This window comes from Argiope bruennichi, chromosome 8 (genome assembly GCF_947563725.1).
Source record: "Argiope bruennichi chromosome 8, qqArgBrue1.1, whole genome shotgun sequence".
Taxonomy (NCBI): domain Eukaryota; kingdom Metazoa; phylum Arthropoda; class Arachnida; order Araneae; family Araneidae; genus Argiope; species Argiope bruennichi.
In genome coordinates, this window is record NC_079158.1 from 4,409,486 (window position 1) to 4,433,856 (window position 24,371).

Sequence of the window (24,371 nt, forward strand, 5' to 3'; positions counted from 1 at the left end):
AGATTTGTTTGATATGACTAGATTAATGTTGTTAGTTCTAATAATTCATATTAATGCCATTAATCGATCCAATTCATCTTATCAACACAAAAGAAAGCATTATTTAAAAGTATGACTGCATAGTAAAGATAGAACATTCTGATTGATTAGCTAAGTTTGAAAAATCGCGAAATTGGCGCCGTCCATTTGTGGAGGTTGGAAACTCTATCTAAGTTTAATTTTTAATGTAGTTCAGAAAATGGAGGCAGATGTGACTGATGACGTACCCTGGAGTTTTCATCTTTACTTATAATAAAGATGCACGTGCTGGCGCTCTAAGACTAAATTATTTGACACAGAGTTACTAAACACGCACACCCATACTTTGGAAAGTAAAAATGTGCGCCTCGGAGAAATTAAAATTTTTTTTAATTAATTAAAAACTTTCAAAAATATCAAAATACAATAATGAATTCCACATTATCTTAAAATTCAAAAAATTATCTTTTCAATGATACTATTTAATCTTTTCTAAATTATCTTTTCAATGATACTATTTAATCTTTTCTAAATTATCTTTTCATTGATACTATTTAATCTTTTCTAAATTATCATTTCAATGACTTTCTTAACATATAAGCTAGCTTCCTAGTTTTAATCAATTTTCAAAAACATATATTACGAATAATTTCAAACAGTTTATTTCCCACAAGAAATAATAACTGGCATTTAACCCGCAAAAGCACATGGGAAAAATAAGCTTTTATCAACGTGTTGCCGTCACGTTGCTCAAATTAAAAGATTAACTCTTTCAACAAATTAAACGTAAAAAAAAACTTCTGACGGGCTTTTAAGAAACAAAATGAATTTGAAATGTAATACATTCTTGAAAAATGATTATAAGAAAAAGTTTGCTGAGAAATTTAAAAATATCTATATTATTTAATCTGCTTTTTTACCGAATCATTTAAATAATAATAAAAAATTTGATTTAAATCTGGAAATTATTTGTTTTTTTAACCATGTATTTGACAAATATTACTTATCTATCTTTCTGGTCTGCTTTTTAATGGAATTCTCACCAGAATAATTAATGGAATGTCTTGCCTTGTAATGGAATTTTCATTGACTTATAAATACTCTGAAATTGTACGCACATTTGTATTCTCTATGATTACATAAAATTTCCATTTTTTCAGAATTTACTAACAAATTGATTTATTTATTTACTTACTTAAGTTTACTTTAAATTTTAATTCCATGTGAATAGTACCACTTGGTAGTAAATTTGAGGGGGGGGGAATTCATTTAGATTCCATAATGCATAAAATAATATTTTGCGATTAAAAAAACACAAATTAAATTTTTTTAAATCTATTTCTTAGTTCACTAATTTACGTTCTTTTAAGAATAGTATTTTTAAAATAAAATTTATGTTACATTCCGGGTAAAAATGACTGGGAACTATTTGCTGTAGAAAATCGTTTCTAATTTGTCCCCGCATATCCTAAGACCGATTATAGATATTATAAATTTATTAAACGTAGAATCCTTAATATTGATGAACCTTGTTGGACATCGAATGGCAATGTTATTCACATAATGTTGTACAATATTATACTAAGTCGATTTTTAATGAAAAATCATGCGATGCATTTTTGAAATAAAATTTCAAATAAAATGATTGATTAAATTAAAACTAATATTTTTTTGTACCAGAATTTTACGGCAGCAGTGCTTTTAAAATTTCTGTCTTTTTTTTAAACTGCTATGTAATAATGCTGATTTAACATTAGGTAATTCTCGTTTGAAATGGTATTCTCAATATTGTTCTATAGTATTTTGCAATATTATGGTGTAGATTGTTGAACATATAATTTTGAGATTTCTTGATAACAATTCCCAATTTATTAAACACGATATATCTTCATGAATCTCCTGGATAATTTGTCAAGTTGCTTTAAACATCGGTAATGCACTTTCTAGTGAAAATTTTTATAAATATTTTTTATTTATATTTATATTTTAAATATTAATGTTTTTCGTTTTTTCATTAAGAATTCAGAAGACAGTGAAATGACATAACGATGTGCAGAATTTATATGATGAGCTCAAAAGTTCACAACCTTAGTTCGTTGTTTTTACTAAAGATACGGTAACAAAAAAAAAAGGCATCACAAATTAAAATTTGAAAAAAATTCAAAAAATTAAATTATTTATAATTAATTAAAATAATGAATTACTAATGAAGTTTAAAACCATGTATTTTATCCAAATTAATTAATTATAACTAGGGTTATCCATTGTATGCATATTGTACTAACATACAAGAATAATGTAAATTCGATATGTGTGCAAATCAGGAATTCAGTTGATTCGTAAGAGTAGATTTGTCCGGTGATGATACAGGACTCTGATTTCATTCTAAAGGAACTCTCGCGGATTTCAGATAACTGGAACTGTGTTAGTGCAAACGATAAATGCTCATTCTGTTTACTTTCGATTCATGTATGAAGTTTTTATTAAAAATTGCAGAATATATTATGTAATTTGTCATGACTGCATGTTAACTTCTTCAGAAAGTAGGTTTATTAAAGAAGCAGACGAAAATGATAAGAGTAAAGTAAATCCTACACATTACTAATACTATACCTAATTGAACATTACTATCGAAAAGATCCCATTGTATTTAAAAATAATCGATTCATAAGTAAGTTTTAAACACAAATAGACAATCAATATTCTGCGTAATAAAACTCAGCATGGCCTCGAATCTGAATTTTTGTTCCGTGAAGGACTGATAACGAACTTCAAGGTTTAGTCACTCACATTAGTTAATCTTGCCTATTATCGGGGAAATACGTCTGTTGGTATCACTTGTTGATGAAATTGCCCACGCGTATCTTTTCCCACTTGCACCTCAGCGATTGCAGTCGATCTTGAGGTTCAATGCCATTGTGCATCGTGTGCCCCCATAAAAGAAAATCCATCCAGATTTATTACTCCTTTCCGCCTTAATTACCAAATTTAAGCATGACAAGCCTTCAACGAATTTATCATTCGAACTAATTAATGTATTCATTCCTATGGTAATTAATTTTTTTCATTTGCTTGAGTTATTAAACACACTTTCACATATTTTATTCATTATTTATTATTTAGTCATTTAAGGAGTGCATACATTTTATCGGATAGCTTGCCTTTAAAACAAAGAATGCGCAAATTTATGGGTTTTTTTTTTTCTTTGCAGCCTCCTGCTACATTTAATAATTTTAGAAACGCAACGAAGGAGATAATATATGGAAATTGGTTAAAGAATACCATGATTCTGTGTTACGATCCCGTCCCCAATTTCGCAAAATATTAGCCAGAATATCCGCACAAGTAAGGCTTTAATCATGTTGAATCTAATACCGAATTTGACAATTTATTGCTTGAAAAAAGAATTCAATTTTTCCTTCTTACCATTTTCATATGTCTAGCCAAGAATTTTCTCAAATAAAGATTAACTCACCCATTCTTAGTAAAATGTCAATCTCATACTCAGAGAAGTCTCTAAACAGTAGACTCACTTATCGATGAAGGCAGTGGCTTAGAAACGGAAGGGAAGAAGAGCAGTGATTCCAGAGACACCAGTCAGGAGGCACGAAAACAAAATAACTCTGTATTCTCTACAAGAACAATATATTATACGATATCTCCACGACGCTTTTCGATATTTCAAATACCGGCCAATGTCTTGAAAATATCTCAACTATGTTGTCGGATATTTAGTACAAATAGGGTTGATGATACTTAAATCGATGAATGCATACATATTGCTGAAATAAATTTGTTCAATAAAATTTCATTTTGCTCACTATCAGTTAAAGCTTTATGGTCTGAATTATTTTACTATTTATCCAGTGCACTCGGGGTTGTGCATGCATCACGGAAGAATTTTTCTTCCGAGAAGTGACTTCGGAGGGGGGGAGGGACAGACTCACCCTTTTCGAAGTCCGCTGCTTTATCTTTGTCAACTCGTTTGTCCTCAAAAGACTGTCCTGTGTACTCCAGGATGGCTCTTGCCAGTTCGGCGGCAGTCGTGAAGCTGTAGTCCAGAATACGGTAGCGTGTCATTTCTGATGCTGAAAGAAATCACAAAGCCATTGCTCAGTTCACCATCAGAAGCTAACTAAAGAATACTTAACTACGTGTAACATCGATAGGATTAAACAGAATAAAAGAATAATAATTTCAAATTATTTCTTCATTGATTTTAAAATTTCAATAATTCAAATTGGATTGAACGAATTATTGGTGTCAGTATGGATTGAATCTTTATTTTTCCGAATATCCATCAACTTTCAGAACAACCACCATCGAACTGAAGTCTGAAATTGAAGGTCCTTTCGAATTGTTCTTTTGCTTGTCGAAATAATACACAAAAGCAATTTTATTGAGTTGGTTATATAAAATTAGCCTCTAAGTGTGCACAAGGATATGTTACCGAATAAGGGGAGCAGCGTCTTTTCAAGTTTAAATAAAAACCTTTAGATTTGTGAAAAAAAATTTTGAGTAAATGATATAGGAATTTAAAAAGAACCCCTGTAAAATGGGCTTTCGAATGTTATGATTTCTCATTAACAGGATAAAGTTTTAAAAATTACAAATTTGGAAATACATTTTACCGTCATTTTTTTTTTTTTTTTTTTTTTTTTTTTTTTTAACATGAGTGAAAATTTTGGAATTGTACTTCTTAAGTGCTTAAGTACGTAGAAGAGGCTGATCAAATTTTCAGATCGATAAATACATCATTTTTGAGAATTTAAAATATCGATAAAAACAGAATCGTCGAAAATTGCCTGTGCTTTTATATCAATTAGAATTCACTGACCTGGAAATAATCCTATTCTAAAAGTGTAGTTCTTCTATTTAAATAATCGTTTATTTTGAGAAAAAATGGTGAACATTGAACACTGAAAATGGTGAATGATGAGCAACATTTTGTCTTAATTATTAATCCTGACTACCATTGCGCTGGCGAACCCTAATAATTTATACTTTTTCAGAATTAGAGCTCCAAAAGTTTTTTTTTTTTTTTTTTTTTTTTTTTTGAATTTTAAAAGTTTTACTCACATTTAAAAAAAGTTGAAAAACATATTTCCAAATTTGGATTTTTCATAATTTACATTTGATTTAATTAAGCTATCATAACATTCGGCACTACATTTTATAAGTCTTTTTTAATAACTACAACGTTTTAGTTTAATTTTTTCCTCTTAGATTTCACTTTTATTTAAACTCGAAAAACCCGTGTTCCTTTTCTTACACCTCATGTAGGAGCATATCCGAGTGCCAACTTAAAGGCCTATTTCGGATTATCAGCTTAAACGAATGAAATTCCTTTCGTGCATTTTTTCAATACTTTTCCATGGCAATTCGATTGTACTTAAACTGATATTTTAAAACTGAAACAGTTACATATTCAGCTGTAACAGATTGCTTTCATATTGTTTTCGGCTATTTCATTATATACAATATACAAATAAATATTTTTTATTTATTTACCAATCATGAATACTAAAGTTGGTCTAAAATATATTCAATGCTTTAATTTAACGTCAGTTAGCATTCTCGACACCGAAAAAACTGCCTTTATTGGTAGAAAGTTCAACAAAGTGCCGATTTACTGTATTTTCTCTGAATCAAATGTTATGCCATCCAAAAAACGTCGAAAAGAAAGAAACCTACTGCTGCATTTTGTTTTGAACGCTTCGTATACGTTTTTCTTGTACTGTATGTAATGTTTTATTTTATATATGTCTAACAAGCATATTTTGCGCATAAGAAATTAAAATACAAAAGTTAATCTTCATGCACGAAAATTTCCTTAAAACTTGGATTTTCTGAACAGTTTTGTGAGAACACAGTTTAGCATGACAGAAAATTAGCGGGTGTATGCACACCGAATTTCGATTTTAATAATTTCGAAATACACTAAACGAATAACGCAAAGTAAGAAATCAATTAATATATGGAATATTTATTAAAAATGCTAATTATATATATATATATATATATATATATATATATATATATATATATATATATATATATATATATACACACAGTATTTTGGTACTTAACCCTTACGAATCACGCTGATTTCAGTTGATTTTATCAGCGGTGGATATCAAATGGGAAATGATTATCGTGTGAATGCCCGACAGCAAGTCTTCGTCAACAGATCGGAATGCTTCCACCGTCACGCATCGCTGAACAAAACCGCCCCGATAGTCAGCAGTGCCAGTTTTCGCTCGCTTTCAAGAATCAGGCGGATCAGATTCTTGCAACTTGATTAAATTCAATAGAATGGGACAACAGAACGTTATTAGAACTTTTATTTAGATATAACACAAGTGGTAGTTTGCTTGACTTTCTTCTGATGCGCAGTGCAGATGGATGCTTTACTCAACACACGAAATGAGATACTGTAGCATTTAGCCATCGGGATTTCCCTCACCCACACACTCAATAATTTTGTCTGTCCTTAAACAATGAAACAGGCATCGAATACCTACCCATTTTTGCAATAATCTATCAGCTTGACGCATATTTTAGAGAAAGCTTTTTGTCCAGTTGTTCTTATTTGTGTTTTTTTTTAAATGAAAAATAAAATGAACGCAAATATGCAACAACTGGAATGGTGATGGTTTCATTAACAGTTCTTTCCGTACAATCCTTCCAGAGTAGTCTGTATTACTCGTCATCTACAAATGTTAACATCAAGCAAAATGCGTTATTTAATTTAGAATCGTGTTCTCCTTATATATATATATATGTGTGTGTGTGTGTGTGTGTAATGATATTTTAAAATCTAATTTAAATTTAATTAATTACCTAACCTTCAGTTTAATTTAACCCATATGAACTTCATTTTAAAATGTTCTCTTATTTCCTAATCTCATTCCACTTTTTCTATTTAATTAATTCAACAGAAGCTTTGTGAAAATGCTTAGGTCGGCAGTTTATACGCTCCGAGAGAAGAGATAAAAATTATTTTAAAAAGATACCTATAATTCCCTTATCTAATTGGACGCGTGTAGGAAATCCCTTTTAAAATCTCACAGTATATATTAACAGGGATAAAATTTTCATTAGCTTTTTCTCATTTCGCTCTGTGTCGTTCTGTGTTGAGGTGCTCGTCGCTTATGCTTGTACATAAATCATGGAATGAATGAAATCATGGAACCTGGATGGAATAAAACGAAATTAAAAATGCAAAGTGTCTTCGGTCACGATTCTACTTCAAAAAATTCTGGTTATATATATATATATATATATATAGTAAAGAGCAAACGAAATATTTATCCCCAAGATTATATACTGTGAGATTCTGATAGGGATTTCTTTAGACCTGTCAGTTTAGGTAAGGGAATTATAGGGATCTTTTAAAATTGCCGATTTCAGCAATATTACAGAGTTTTTGTTGCATTAATTAAAGAAAAAAAGGTGGAATTGGAACAGGAAATAAGAGAACATTTTAGAATGGAGGTAATATGGGTTTAATTAGGATAACAATTAGGAAATTAATTAGGATTTAATTTAGATTTAGAGATATCATTACATATATGTATAATGCATTAATACCAAGGGTTTAATGCTTCGTAGTTATTTTCTCTTCATCGACGAATTTCAAAAGGCAAATCTCATGAAATTTCAAGTAACTTGGAGCAAAGCAGAGCAGAGAAAGGATCGAAGAAGCTGTCTCAATACACACTGTTAGAATAGAAGTCATTTATTTTTTTCTTTTTACTTTTTATCTTTCATGGAATGACTCTATAATTTAACTATGGATCTTTCAGCAATTCTTAAAATAATGACCAGCCAAAAATATAAAGCAAAATATTTATCAAAATATGAATTTAAAATTATATATCTTATTTAGATGCTCATTTAAAAAAAGAAAATCAAACAAGAAAATTTAGTAATGACGATTTTTTTTATATTCATCTTGGAGCCAATAGCCACTCTAATCTGCGATGAAAAAATTGTCTTAAAATAATTAGCATTTTTATAGTTATTTGGATTACTGAAAAATAGATTTTCAAAAATTCCACCACGTGCAGTTTCTCTACAGATCTAATGCTTCCGAATTTAGTATCATTAGGGGTAATATTATTTATACGAACTTATTAAATATGTTTATGAATTTCAAATGACGATTATTTCTATACCAATTCTATGCGAGGATGAGTAATAAAATATTAATTTAGGATTTTCTGTTAAACTAGTAAGCTGTTTGTTAAGTACAATAATAAAGGCAGCGAAACCATTCAAACTCTATTCGTGAACTCGTTCTTCTTCCGTTTTTGACTCGTTTCTTATTTCCTTAACAATATATTTCTTTGTTCATCGCTATACACTCGTACGTCAATTCCACTTTGAGAGAAAGTGCTTTTTACGTCTAGTCTGTGTTGAGATGGAGAGAAACGGCGCCCACAGGACGGATCTATTCAAAGAATTGTTTTTACTATTTTTGTGATACCACAGAAAGAAAAATGTGCTGCTAAAAGCTTACTTTGATTATTTTGACAGGAAATCTGTGAATCAGAACAAATTTTGTCATTGTTCCGGGCGCAAGAGGCAATGTTCAAGTGCCCGTCCACAGTAACCTCTGATTTGTTTTGTAAATAGTTCGTTGCATTTGTTAAATTCTCCTTCGAAAAACGAGAAGCGTTTTTAACGTTTTAAAATTTCACTGCATATCTTCGGAACCATTGAATCGAAATGGTTAACATTTGGCACAGTTCAATTGTTACTTTTTTCAATTTGAATCAAAATTGTTATGGGTTTTTATCCAATCATTTTTATAATATAAATTTAGAACTAATAAAATTATAAAATATTTCTTCAAATTAGAAAAATGCGCACATTTTTTATCTAAATTAAATAATTGTTTAACGTGAATGAAAAATTATATCCTGAGATGCATCGAAAAATGACGGTCTTTATTTACGATCAGGAACTGGAAATTTTTACCGTTCAAACTGATCCATCTGCTTTATTGAAATGAGAAATTTTGCTGTTTTGGAACTAATTTAATTTAGAGATTTTAAATTTACATTCCAAATTGGATACCTCTACTTGAAAGATCAAGTTAGTACGGATTTTAATACGAAAGCAAGCCTTCGCATAAACAAATTTTGCACAAACTTTCAGATAAGAACATTTTTCTAGGACGACAGAAAGTTTAAAGTGTAATAACTAGTTCTCGAGCAGCGTGAGACATAATAATGTTTTTTGATGAACAGTAAAATATTCATAAATTAAAATGATATATATGCTATAATACATAGAGCCAACAATATATTTAATAATCTATTAACACACCATTATATTAATCCGTCACTTTTATTTTAATGGATATAGAGTTACTATGCAGAATTAGAATATGAAAGAAGTCAACAGCTCAAAAATTGGCTCTTCTTTTTATTAAAAAAATAAAAGTGAATCCTGATCAAAATACATTAACAATATACATGAATTTCGTCAAAATTACTTTCTCAGGGACAATTCGAGCCTATCATAGCGAAGCTCACGAAGCCCCAACGAAGAGTGCCCGGACAGAACGATTTCTATTTGCTCATAAACATTAACAAAGAACTATATCAGCTTAATATGACGGTTTTAAAAGAAAAAATCTAGCGAAACTGGAGTGCTTTGATATAGCAAATGTTTGTACGTCTAGTATAAAAATACTCGAAAATCAGCATACAAAATTGTTTTTGTGTGGATGTACAATTGAGCGGTTGAACAATTATTCGAACTGGTGAAATGGATCAGAGTAGTTGAATTGGGAACTTCATAATCATTCTTTCCGCCATTCAACAGAGATGAATATACACAGATAGTTATATTAACGTCTCGCTGTAAAGCAACACTAGGGTTATTTTGAAACGGACCTCGTCATTTTGAGCCGCAGTCAGTCAGATGACGAGAACGACACCTGAGTTGTAATGAAAAAATCATTATAAGAAGCCTGTTGCGCAGTGCGCAGAAAAAGTCAAAATTGCCTCTGAGCAACTTATAATAAATGAAGCCGAAATTCGTCAATATGTGAAAGTAATTCCAGTATAGTATACTTTTTTTATATTTTTAATAAGAGGTTTTCAATACCTACACTAAAATCTTACCATTTCCTTGGTTCAGTAAGACCCGTTGTGGCTTTTCAACAAACATAAACGACAAGCAAACCCAAAATATAGCTAAACCGTATCCAAATGAACTTTTCTGCCTCTCTTAAAATGAACAACAGTGAATATCGTTTTATTTATTTTCGTTAATGCAAATGACTGTCCGTTGTAAAAAGCACTTCTCAGTATGGAAATAAGTTTGTTATAAATAAGAACTCGAATTGACGTGTGATCATATACATTGCTGGCAAATGTTGCAAACTGTCTTCAAAGATAGATCTCTCTAGATTTAATTGTTTTTATATGTATAATACGAGGTTAAATGCATTGAAGTGCATTGTTAAAAAAACTCATGCAGGCACCAAAAGTCCACGTCGGCACTCTATGGAGTGGAGAAAGGAAGACACAACCTTATTTACATGAAGTCAAAATTCGAGTCCGTCGATTCTACGAGATTCGTTGCGGTAGATTTCATTGTTTTTCAGTTCTACGTACGTCTAGGAAGTTTTCAATAACGAATTCAAAATCCAGAAAATGTCAGTGGGTTTACTATTGCATAATGCACATGGGTTGACTCATTGAAATAATAAAATGGAATTCTTAAATAGAACGACTGATTCAACTCGAATAAGCTGCAGATAGCGGAAGACTTTATCACACTATTTTTTTTTTTTTTTTATCATTCGCACACGATTGTATGACGATTTTTTTTTTTTTTTTTTACTTGGAAAATAAATGAAACGTGTCATCATAAAGACTTAGATTTCAGATTTTCGCTCTCGTTCCCACCCATTTCCAATTTACTTCAAATGAGTTAATGGAGTATGCATATTTAAACGTACAAAAATAAAGTATATTTTTAAGATCCGAGATTTTTGTTTCAAGTGGCTCTATGGGACTCTGCGGGAGAATGAAGAAAAAGAAGGAACTTACCTGTTTCTGTCGGGGCTGCTCTCTTGCAAGTGCGCTAGGCCGAGGGTCGTCGCTGCTTCTTTAAAGAAGGGCTTTCCGCTTCACAGGTCAAGGCGTGCATTGAGCTCAATTTGTCAGGCTTCAGAGTTTAAGAATATTTGACGAGACTTTCGGAAGCGAAGGGGGACTATCTACCAGGCTACTGAGGGAAGTTTCTAGATCACTATTTCACCGACAACTGCCGTTTTTGACTGTAAACGAAGACAAATTGAGGCCCCGCTCTTCATGAGATGCGAGCTCCGGATATTTCCACACACAGAAGGAATACTTTGATTAGCAAAACAAAGTAAAAAGAAACAGTAATTTTTTCATGCCTATATTTCAAAGAATAACAATTCATAATCAAAGGCGAATTCTAATAAATTATTGTTCCTGATGAACCGTTTTTTTTTATGCACTTTCACAGAACGAATGTTTAAACGGTGCATCAGTGTCAAGATTAGATGCAGTTTTGTGTTCAATGGATCATGGCTCAAATGTGACTTTCTTTCAATTCTATTGGCTAATGGAGTGTATGATTTTATCCATTTCAGCTTTGAAAGGTTCCTTTTAGACTTGGGTATCATAAAGCTCCTTATTATTGATATGGCACCAATGATTGAAGCTTGTAAATTTAATTTGGTAGAATAAGTGTTTGGGTCACTTAGAATTTCACATGTGTCGCCATTATGAACTAACCACCTGAATGAATTAGCCACCGATTCCCGACAAAACCAAACCTCCACAGCGTAATAACATGCGTGGAAAAAGCATATTTCTTAACGCTTTACGTCAGTCATCAGCTCATTAAGAATTTCACGAAGTCGGCGAGTTAAAATGTTGCCTACGTTATCTAGTTTCACTTTATAAACTTCAAATCTTTTTCACATAATTTGATATTTCTTCTTGGTGATGTGAATACCATTTTCAAGTGATAATGTCGGTTTCAACGACAACTGTTGGGGGTGTCGATGATGGGATCTTCGAAATTATCAGTTTCCTAAAATATTGTGACAAACTATCAATAACTGCATGTCTCAGGAAACTTTAGTTTACTGCAGTTAATTTTATTTTAGCAGTTTTTTTTAGTTTATAAGCTTACTATCGTTAGTTACATTTATAAAAGAATGATGCTTTCACATTTTAAAAATAACAGAAGGATCCAATTATTAACAGAGTTGTCAATAACAGGTTCGAGGATTTGTGGATTGGAATGCGCCAGTTATTGAATACTTCATGTTCTGAAGAGAACCAATAATTGATCACTGTAGAAGCCATTGTAATTCACATTTAGCACAAGCCACCTGAAGGAGAAAATACCTTATTACCAAGCCCCTTCAAGAGATTTTTTTAGTTATGTTAAGGTCTGTGAAAAGGCTATCGAAAAACGTAACATAGAAGTTTTGCCACGTGCAGTTGCTTCAACTGAGTATAAAAATTATCTGAAAAGAAAAATGGAAAATAAAGTAGTAGAAGAAGAAAAGAAACAGGAACAAAGTGAGTTCAAGAAAAAGTAGAAAAAGATTAATTTATAACAAAAGCAGCAAGGAGGGAAAAGAGGGCTATGACATTGTCATAGAAAAAGGGTATCAAAGACTAGAAGTCAAAGAAATTACTTGAAAGTTCCATTTAAAAAAAAAGCAAGAGGGGAAACCACAAAATCAATCCGATGAGAATACTGAGATGGAAGACCATCATAAGGAGAAGAACATTGAAGAAAGGCGTAAACCGAAAAACATGAAAAAAGTCGAAATTTCCACAAAAATGGACACAGATAACACAAAACGTAAGGGTGTCTTCGTCACACACAAAATATCTACAAAAAGAAAAGAAGGAAAAAAAGAAAACTATCAAGACTTGTAAAGTTTTGAGGATTTTAGAAGAAACGCCGGCTGTTGAAGCTCGTAGATCTTGCAACAGACAGAAGAGTATTTTTTTTTCAAACTGAAGAGGATGAGATAACAATCGAAGAGCAGAACATAATTATTAAATTATCAAGGCCTCTAGCATTTAGAAATAAGAAAAAATTTTCTATCTATTTTTTAACATATCGTTTGAAATATATCGAAGTGTACTTTCCAATTTAAAAATTGGAGTAGAGGATTTTCTTTTTCAGATCCTTTTGTAACATTTAGGCGTGGATGTTAACTGTAAACAGTTTAAATGTTCAGAAGATATTGTGTGAAAATTTTGTCCAATAAATTAAGACATTTTCTTAAAATGAAACTCACTTAATGGTTGGATTGATGTCAATAATGACACCTTTTCCTTTCTGTTGATAATTAATTTGTGCATGTCAATGATGGGAGGAAAAACTTGCCATCAATTTTCAAACACGCAAAAAATATTTTTTAAAAATTAGTATAATGGATAAAATAAAACAGACATGGTCTAGTATGAAAAACCTTGAAACAAACATAACATTAATAAAAAATTTATTGAGAAAATACTTCACAAATTTCGTTTAAGTGTCATAATTGGGGATTTCATACTACTGTTACTGCCTTTTCTTACAAATGAGCGCAATGCGATTTTCTAATTCCCGTCGAGGTGTACAAAATGTTTCAGTAATAATGCGACAAACATGCAGGAAGTGCAGAGCCGACCAAAGAGCATTCCATAGTTAGAAATGCTTTCTTCATACAGTAGTGGGTGCTGTTTGGGAATGGGATTTAAATCGGTGAGCCAGTATTATCGGAGATCATCTCTTAAAACCTTATCTCAAGTCTCCTTGTCTGAGCAGTGATGGCTTCGGGGAAGAGGCCTCAATGTTCTGAACTTGATTCTACTAGATATTTGACATCTATTTGAGCTTAGTGAACGTTGAACCTGCCGTCTGAATTAAAAGTTCTTTCGCCGGTGTGGTGCGAAAGTTTATAGAGGAGATACCATCAATGGTATCGTTCTCATTCTGAGCCGAGTTCAAAAGGACTAGGTGCGCCAAAAATAGCCCTTTTGTTGTTAATACAGCTAAACTAAGCCTTGTTAAGTTAGTCTTTTTGGGCGCTTCTATCAGTAAGTGCTGCCGAAACATTTCGATGAGTGTGAGCACGCGAGTTCGATGTCGTTGCAACATGATAGCGTAGAGTCTTATTTCACCAAAGAAAACCGGCGATCTGGCTTGGAGACCTGGTTCAATGCCATTTGAAATCACCGAATGTCTTGATCTCTTTTTTAGTGTACACAGTAGTGTAAGAAAGCCTCCTTGAATAAATTATTCCCTCGGCTGGGCGACTGTATTTTCTGTGGCAGCTAGAAAAGTTCGTGATGCTACCGTTACTTATTGTTTCCATACAGTGCAAATGTCTGGCATGTATTAAGGTTTGTTTTACGAAGTTGAAATAGCACTTATGCTTTTGTTTTTTCAAATCCTAATTTGATCAGTAAAATCCTCAATTACCCTTCTCCTTACATTTCCCCTAGTTTGTGAAGACGGCAATGCAGACCATGAAATTGTCTTTGCATCCACTAACGTCCCCGCAAATCTGCCGCTTTGAAGATGAGTCACCCAGTATTTCTGTAATCCATCCTTTTTCTTACTTGCATTAATATCTTGAGAATTATTGTAAGCAAAATATTTTTCTGGTGTTAAACTTTTTTTTTTTTTTTTTTTTTTTTTGCTTTTGTCAATCCTAGCTAATCATTTTTCACAGACTTAAAAAATTGAACATTTGAAAATATTGCATATATGGGGTGAAATACATTTGAAAATATCGCGTAAATCTTAATGATTTGTCAGTCGTTGCAAGAAGAATCATATAACTTTGCACATTTTATTTAATACTAGCCGCCTTTGGCAACCAGCTGGTTCGCCAATCTTAATGTTCGTTTAAATTTTAATAATTAAATATTTTACGCAATTCCTACTTTAATAGATTCTTCATCAAAATATTTTAAAACTTCAAATTTTGATAGTCATATAATTCACTCATAATATTATAAAGGTCTTCTGTCATAACGTAATATGTATCTCTCTCATTTTCTGTTAGCTCCCGTAGAATTTATGCTTTAAAAAAGTGGAAAGAATTAATCTGCAATTAATAAAGTAATATTTTTTACTAAAGCAAAGCATTTTTTTATAATATGATTACTGATAACAGAGTCACTGAGCATTTAAACTTTATGGGCACTAAAGAATATCTTTCTTAATTTATGTAATATCTCAAGACAAATCTTGTCAACAAAATTTTCTCAGATTCATCATGAACAGATCGATTCATTACAGTGTTTAATTTTAAATGCATCAAATACTAAGAAAATAAAATTAATCCTTTAAAATAATCGGTCGAAAACAGGTTTAAAAAAACTACTTAAAAACGACGTACTTAAAAATATAAGCATATACAAAAAATATATAACTAACATAAATACAATTTAATTACAAAAACATGCAACTAACCTAAAAATAATTTAAATCAAGAATCATCCGTTGATAATATTGTCAACAATCAGAACACAATGCGCATGCTTGAATTTTCAACGCCAGTTACGGTAACGCAAATGCGTGAATTTTTCTACGCCAGTTGGGGTAACGCTATGCAGATTAGACATTTTTAATTTCCTTTATTCTGTGTTATTTTAATTCAAAAGTACTTCAGAATGAACCTGAAAGATCGATTCATTAACAATGTTTAATTTTAAATGCATCAAACATTAAGAAAATAAACAGAATCGTTTGAAATAATCGGCCGAAAAATGTTAACCCTAGCCTCATTACTGTTGGGAAAAAAAAAAACTGAAGCCTTACTCATTTGGTGGTGGGGAAAATGGAAGATTTTTTGACGGGAAAGTTAGTTTTTAATTAATAATTAAAATTCTAATTAAAAATTCAAAAAAGGGACCCCAGATGCACATTCCCGACCTCTAAGGTATACATGTACCAAATTTGGTAGCTGTAGGTCAAATGGCCCGAAATGTAAAGCGCCAACACACACACACACATTGAGCTTTATATAAGTAACGACTAATAATACTTACCACACCATTTAATTCTTATTTTAGCAATGCTGATAATTAAGATGCTTTAAATTCAAGAGCATTAAACTTCAATCTGAAATTCGCGTCATTACTTGTATAAGTACTAATCAAGGAACTTTAAAATTCGCTTTGTAAAAGGAAAATGAACAACAGGCGTTTACTTAAGAATATTACTAACAGTGTTCTATTGTAGAAATAACTTAAAGGATTTTTTTTATTCAACATTAAGCTCTATAAGAGAAACAATCTAATATAAAACACAAAAATATAAAAACTGAGAAAATTTAATAATATTAAATATTTACTGGATGATTTATTTCTGAATTATTGCAATCTCATTAATGTATGCTAAAATTATGCTTTAGTCAACGAAATGATTGGCCCTTCATTTTACAATGAAACAATTTATTTTAGTTATAATCGCGATTAAATTCTTGATTATTTTAATAACTGGCAATGGGTTATACAAAGAACTTTACTTGGAGACAATGCTGCGTCTCTTATTTACAAATGAAAATCAAAGATTCATTCTCGCAAAAACTTCCATTATTGAAGTAGTTTCAAAAAAACTATTATAAATAGAATCGAAAGAGGTATTCAAAAAGATTTTCTGTGAAACACAAATAATCTAATCTAGTAATTTTTGTTTTAAAAATGAAAACTTTTCATTGAAGTGATATTAAGGGCAAATGTTTGTTTCAGATATTTCACGAAATTTCGCAAAAGCAGTTGCTATCAGTGCTTTATTTTTTACCTGCAGATAAAGTCATGGATGTGAAACATTATACAAATAAGATAATTAATCAGGACTCGTAACAAAACAGACACAATTCGGTAAATGAATTTCCACATCACGCTATCGGACCTGAAGAATTTAGATAAGTTTTCTGATGATATCATTGGCGTTGCGTTTTCTATGGGCAAAAACATTTCAAGCTAGTTTGTTAATCATTTGGATCAAACATTCCTTTTTTTCATCTGATTAAAATGAAATCAGGTATTCTTAAACTATATCCTGACTCCAAATGAGGTCACCTTAGTTTCAATAGTTGAAACAAATTCCATCCTCATCATTCGACCGGGCTCACAATTGTAGGGTCCATTCCAAAATAACCTTAGTGCCGAAATAGGAGATTAATATAACCAAATGAGGATTGGTTAATAGAACAATAAAGATTTTTTGCCACAGAAAAAGATATTTTTTGTAAAAATTTGTTTTGTAAAATATAGTTCTTTATTCCACCATAAAAATAACAGAGCATGCAGGCTTCAAACCAATTTCTTCTTTATTACAGAAAACAGATATGTATTTAGAAGCAAAATAATTTCACCTTAAACTACTTAATTTGCTTGAAAAAATACGGTTAGCTTGTTTGGATATTTAAATTAAGAATGCCTTTTGCATATTTCCAAACAAGAATATTATATGTGGCCTATAAATGTCTTAAAATGTTCTCATTTCCCTGAAAAGATTATGAATACACTTCCATAAAATAAAATGTAACTAAACTTATTAAATATTGATTTAGTAATAATAAGTTCATTACTATTTTTCGTATTATTGCATAATATTCCTTCCAGACTATTTATAAAAAAAAGATTTTTAATTCTGACTATTATAGCGCGAATTTATATAAAAATAAATAATATTTCTATTGAAAGAGAGGTGGCAATACAGACATGAATAAACATAATAGCCAAAAATTGGTACAAAGTTTTTGCGAGTGCATGTGGCAACTTGTATGCAATTGTTTTATTTAAAAGTTCTGCTCTGTTATTTTCGGTCAATATGAATAACAAATAGCGAGAAAAAAAATTTTTTTGTGCATATAGTCCTTTCAAGAATAGTTTTGTAATTTATGGGGAAAAAAATCGGATATGTGGTTAGAAAAGATATTTATTCTCTTTTGCACGATTAGTTTCTAGTTTATAATCTTCAAAATAATAATGATAATGATACGCAATTCATCTGAACCCTAGCATCATGCGTTTCTCAAAGGCGTAAGCCATTTCCATGCATAAATTGACAAATTCTCATTTGTCTTCCTCACAGATTCACAGTTTTTGTACAATTTTACCGAAACGGGGAGGCAAAAGATGTCACTGCGAATTTTCAAAAATAAAAATAAGTTTTTAAATTAAAAAATAAAAAAATTAAAATTAATTAAAAATCAATTAATTTTATTAAAAAATTCTAGGAGAATCGATTAAAACTGATACTGGAAATTTATTTCAGAAATATGAAAAGCTTGAGAATCTCAAGAGCGAATACAATGGAATCGCAGTTTCATAACTGCTCTCTCTTTCACATTAAATTGCATGCTGACTTCCGTTTTGCAGACCATTTAGGAAGATGTGCATTGTATTAAAAACTAAATTGGCACGTACCAGAGACTCTTTGATTGATTCCAAAACCAAAAGGAACCTTCGATCAGGATCCCTTTCTCCCTTATCTTTTAACAGAATAAAGAACTTCCAACTGACCTTGAAAATAAAAGGATGTAATTAGATGGGGGAATTTTTTCTTTTATGATCACTTTCCTGGAATGTCTCGTTGGGTGGACTTCTTTGACATGATCTCTTTCATTCAAAAGCACGAATTCCATCTGAATGCGAATTTTTCCTTCTAAATATGAAATATTCTATCCTGTATTTCCTCTTTGCATAGTTACTCTGCGACGTTTCAAATCAATGCGCTGACGGCTTCCGTAAGGTTGCAATTCTTTTAATTCTCTTCTCCTCTTACATTGTTCTAGTTGTATCGTTATCTAATTATATTCGAAAATCAATAAAAACCAATTTATTCTTTAAAGATATATGTTTTTATTTGAAACTATTTAATTATTAAATTGCGTTATTATTCATTAAACTGCTTGTTTGTTTTCCTGAAATTTTAATATTGGATTTCATTTATTTACGAAATTCAGCATATTCTGTAGCAAAAAGTTGCAATCAATATTCGTTCTGTTTCATGAACATTTTCTGGAAATTCAATTTCTATGGGGATTTGGAGACAGCAGGCTGCGAGGTGTGGAGTATGCAGCCTCTTTCTCCTATCACTTTTAAGTGTCTGTTCTCTTACTTGTGGCTACCCGCAAGATTCGCTAGAGGACTGAACTGGCTTTTGTGGATTTCGGCCTCACTCCATTACGGTACCCGTAACACAATATAAACATTACTCGTCAAAGTGCATAGAAAATATGAATGTTATTTTATTAAAGTTTTCCACCTGAGCTCTCAGATCCAAATATTTATGTTAATTATATGCATATTCCAAATTTTTTAATTTGGAATATGCAGATTAGACCATTGACTTATGCAATGACTCGGGAGTGTAGTGTCAAACTTACTTCAAAATGCGGCCATTAAAACTGGTGTAACCATCACGTTCAAAGGAGCCAAGAGAAAATGAAGCAAGTGCTGTATACTGACGAGTCCAAGTATTGCTTTTGTTGCTAATCTAGACTTTCCTTGACTTTGACGTACTATTTTGCATTAGAATGCTCATTGACTTCCATAGATGTGGCATCATAGTGCGAGGCGGAATATCGAAATTTCTCAGACCCGTGTATGAACTTTCTGGGATGCTATTTGTTCAGATTTTTGGCGAAAGATTGCATCGAACGTTTTGTAAATTCTATGATATAAAAAAGTCAAGTGAGCACTTTGGTCGGAGCAAGCATCCTATTAAAGAAATATTTGTAATGATTTTGTTCAACAATTTATCAACTTTTGTAGTTGGCATAAAAATCAATATTTCGAGATGAATCAACTGACAATTAATGCTAAATAAGGCTTATATGCAATTATTCTACTAATTTGTAATTCGTAACAGTCAAGTTTTCTTTTTTTTTTTGGAAGTGTACTTAATTGGTGGTATGATTAAAAGATGGGTGAAATGAAAGAGGGATGGATGAATCGAAATAGAATAAGATTAGAAAGTTGCACATCGTTTGCTTCTACTCCGATCTAACAATTAGCCCACTGATGATGTAGTTTGCTTAAAGGTTCCAACACTTTCGTTTTAAAATAAGGGTATAGAAATTTTATAAATACTATATTTTTAATTAAAAACTATATTTGCTACTTTGGAAATACAGTTACAGATTCATTCACCGCATCAATATTTTAAAAAAATTAATTATATTTTTTAAACCCTTGTTGAGTTTTCTAACAAATTAGCTACTTTGGTGATCCATTTGGTCACTAATTTTAGCCTTTCTTCTTGTTAAACTATTGATATAGAATATATTAATTAAAAATTTAATCTTTTACGCTTCACAAAACTAAAAATTTTGAAAATGATGCGAAAAAGGATTTTTTTTTTTGTCGCTTTTTCTTGGAATAAAGCCTTTTAATAGTAAGTAAAAGCTAAAAGTTTGCACTAGGCTAAATTTAAAATTAAAAAAGTTATAGGTAAGAAAAGTTTCAAATTAGAGGCAACTGCCTGTCATTTGCAATTTCCGTGCAATGGGTTGTAGCAAAATTGGAAGATTTTGAGGTAAATTAACTAGCAAATTGAATTTAATTTTTATAAATGCAACAGAAGAGGGGGTATTAAATTTCAGCAATATTTTGGTTTAAGTTATAAATTCTCTCATCAAAAAAATTTAAAAATTTCCAAAATTTTAAATATCTGAATTTTAAAAAACAGTAGAAGAGCATGTAATCAAATATTTTACGGAAGAGTAAAAATGCTATCACAATACTTATTAGTTGTAACTGTTAACAGATAAAAATGTCTGAATCAGATATTACAACGTCAAAAAGAGGCCGAAATTCTGTTGTTAGAATATATAGTTAAAAAGAAATGTCCCTTTAAAATAATATGACTTTGGAGCCAGTTGCTGTAAATGTAACAAGATGCAATAAAATCTATAAATATTTAGCAAATGAAATAAAATTTTATTCAATGAACTCGAACTAAAATATACGCATATAAAGATTTATGATGGATGAAATTAAAAATTAAAAGTACTAAAATATAAAGCAAAATTAAACAGCTCAATACAAATAATAAGAGAGAAAATAACACAAATTGAAAATCAAGATTCAAAAAGCAAAACTATGCTCTCAGCCGCAAATAAAAATTCTATATCTGTGTTTCCAAAGGCATATCATGAGAATCATTGAAATAGGCAGATTTCCTATAAGGAATCTACTTCAATATGCCTCTTGGTTCAGGAAGGTTTTATTTAATGGAAATATACTGTTAATGACAAGGGACAATTTTTTTTTTCCTCGAAGAGGAAAAATTGATTCCTTGTTTGTTGCTCCTCGAATGGATTCCTCTTTTGATGAATCCAGATGAGACATAAATATTTCAATGAGTTGATCATTAACATATCACTGCTTGTCTTTCGTTCCGGATCGATGACGCTGAGAGTTTTTACTGAAATCTAAATTTTAAAGAGTTCGGAAAATGAGATGCTTTCTTCAACTCTATTTCAATCCAGTTTCCAATAATAAAAATTTAAAATTACAATTAAAAGTGTAAAGGACATTTTCTTTTGTAAATAACAGACAAGAGGATCTTAAAAAAAGAAGAATCGATGTAAATACACTATAGGTATTTAGGCATCCAATGTGTCGTTTTCCCTGTTTTATTTTTTAGCAAGACGAGTTACGTTATGTACGATCCGATCACGTCCGAGAATATTAGTCGCAGATTCCACATACCTCAAAAGATGGCGGCACATGAAACTAATTCATTCATTCATGCTAGTTAAAATAATTGCTCTATCATTATTCTAAAATAAAAATCAAGCGATTTGATTTAAGTTTAAAGATTTAAAGTCAAAGACAAAGTGAAAAAAAAAGTTGTACATTTTTTTTAAAACCTTCGTTAAATGAATAGTGTACACCAAGCAAATGTACAGTCGCGGGAAAAAAAATAGCGGCCCCACTTCATTCTGCTGCTTTCTTATTGTACTTGAAATGTTCGTGCGAAATTGTCTGCATGTTTAAAATTGTACAAATTTTGAAATTTCCTGCAGAATTTTTAACCTTTTCTAATGCTACGAATAGATTCCACGTGGAAAAATCAGAGTACGCATTTTAGTTACTATACTGTAATTATACCGAGAATTATTTGACATTTATTTTCAAGGGCTTGTTTCCATATTTAGATGCATAAGGTTTATATATGATTGGTACTGGACATCGATATCAGTTTTTTTTGTGTGTGTGTGATATTTTAAAAATATCTGATAAGATGTAACCTACTTGTTAAAATCTGTTGCTACTTCAGGTATGATAAAATGTTGATTGTGAAAATTTCTGAGAGATGCTTGTGTCTTTTCCGCAAACAAATATTCAATAACATTGAAAATTTTGTTTAAATTGCACCTGAGCTTGAATCATCTTTATATCGAAAGACCAAAATGGAAAGTTTTGTCGCATGAACGGTAGAAATAAAATTGCATATCTTTTTTATTGTTTAGAAGAAACATTTATTTTAAAGATAAAATTCATATCTTGCCAGCAGAGGGAGAGAAGAAATTAACAGATTTTTTATTCTTTTTGCGCTTTATTTTTGCCTTTCGTTACCATATAGGCTATTTTTATCATCACTGTTCACCATTCACAAATAGATACGAAATGATACACCACTCGATCTTAGAAACTTAAAATGAGTAGTGCATGTTCCAAGAAGTTTATTCATTTCGACTCTCAAGTAGTCTGAAATGGAGTGTTAAAATTTTATTTGATCTGCTTTCACCTTTCATTTAAATGCGTAACTAACACTGCGGTATGCTAAACTTACAAAAATATTGATAAATAAAAATATTAAACAATATTTCGTGACTCATTAAAATTATTTGAAATTCTTCATTTTTGCATGCATAGAGAATAAATGTGAGATGTATTTTGAATCCAAAAATTAATACTGCTTTATCTTAATGTTTTGAAGTCTAAATATTTTATTCCATTTATGATTATATACAATATTATAATAAGTAGAACTACGGCAGATTAAGTTTATGAAATGTGCAACTTTTGTAAGAAATACTTAATAATACATAAACAAACATAAGTCAATTTAAACAAACACAAATAGTACTTTTCTTGTCGCAGAATACGGAGTTCGCTGTGCATTGATTATAAGGAGAAATAATTTGGTCAGCATGCTTATAAATAGTTAAATAGTTTCAATCTTACAAGATATTTATGAGGAAATAAAATTCTCATTCCTTACATTCTGTAAATGGCATTATATGAGAAGACGAATAAAAAAGGTTATCTTCTACATTTCAAAGCAGTGATCATGAACGTGGAAAATGATACTTTATTCATGAAATGCGTGATCAATTGCATTTGAACGCCAAATAAAATGCTATCGATATTTAGAAATTGGCGGATGCGCCCCTAGGGATTTTTGTTTTAGAGGCAAAACAGAAAATTTAATGTAACAGAAAATATACTCATAAAAATGTGCTGAAACTTTGCATACCTCCTTAAAATGACTTTGACCTTCAATTTATGCCCAAATTTAAATTTGTTACCGTTTAAAAATTTTTAAACTCTAATTTTAAAATTTTTTTCGCTTATTAAAAAATATTTTTAATTGCACCTATGCGTGCAAAAGGAGAACAATATTTCATATTTTCAAAACAAAAAAGTTGAGATCATTAACTATATTAATTTTTAAAATATGATTATAAGTTTAAAATTTCATTTCAACATTAGAAAATTAAAATTTTGTTAACAAATTATTTCGAAACGAATAGGTTTAGACTCATGAAATTTAGCTTCCGGAAAAAACTTTTGAAAAATCATGAAATTTGGTTTTTTTGCAATATTTAGACGGCCTATTTATACTTTTTTTATTGTACGATAAACGATGAAAGAATATACCTGGGAAGATCCTTTCTTTTTCCAAGACGAACGTCAGTGGTTCACAATATTTCGCACTCTTACCCACGATTGCAGAAATCATTCTACTCCTTCCCGCTTTCGCGTCCTTCGGAAGAAGTTCGGATATATTATCAAGCTCGATATTTTTGTCCCTGGTCAATTCGTTAGGTATCACTTATGAACCTCTGCAGTGAAGCGGCCAAAAATGATCCTTTCTTGCAGCGGCTGATAATCTGTGAGAAGGAAAGGACAGCAAAAAAATTTCATCATTATCGACTTTATTCACATCAATAGTCATTCGTGGAATTATGATCACTTTCTCAATGTGAAGGAATTTTAATGTTTGTTTCATGAACTTGCAATAAAAAATGAAACAATTCTTTTGATTTGTATCATCAACTGCGTAAGAGTTTCAATGACATTTCCTAA

General features: G+C 30.8%; 1 protein-coding gene across 3 annotated transcripts in view; it reads right to left on the reverse strand.

Moving 5' to 3' along the window:
- Window positions 1–24,089, reverse strand: part of LOC129980539 (glutathione S-transferase 1-like) — a 46,413-nt gene extending 22,324 nt beyond the window's left edge. The window contains exons 1-2 of one of the 3 annotated variants that reach the window (XM_056090879.1): window positions 23,943–24,089; window positions 3,966–4,106 (exon numbers count right to left, since the gene is read on the reverse strand). In XM_056090879.1, coding sequence (XP_055946854.1) covers window positions 3,966–4,106; window positions 23,943–24,024 — 223 coding nt within the window. In that variant the 5' untranslated portion in view covers window positions 24,025–24,089. Of the gene's footprint in view, window positions 1–3,965; window positions 4,107–11,090; window positions 11,738–18,473; window positions 18,558–23,942 lie in introns of those variants that run through there. The other 2 variants (XM_056090881.1, XM_056090880.1) reach the window with 2 other exon arrangements.
- Between the last annotated feature and the right edge of the window lie 282 nt (window positions 24,090–24,371).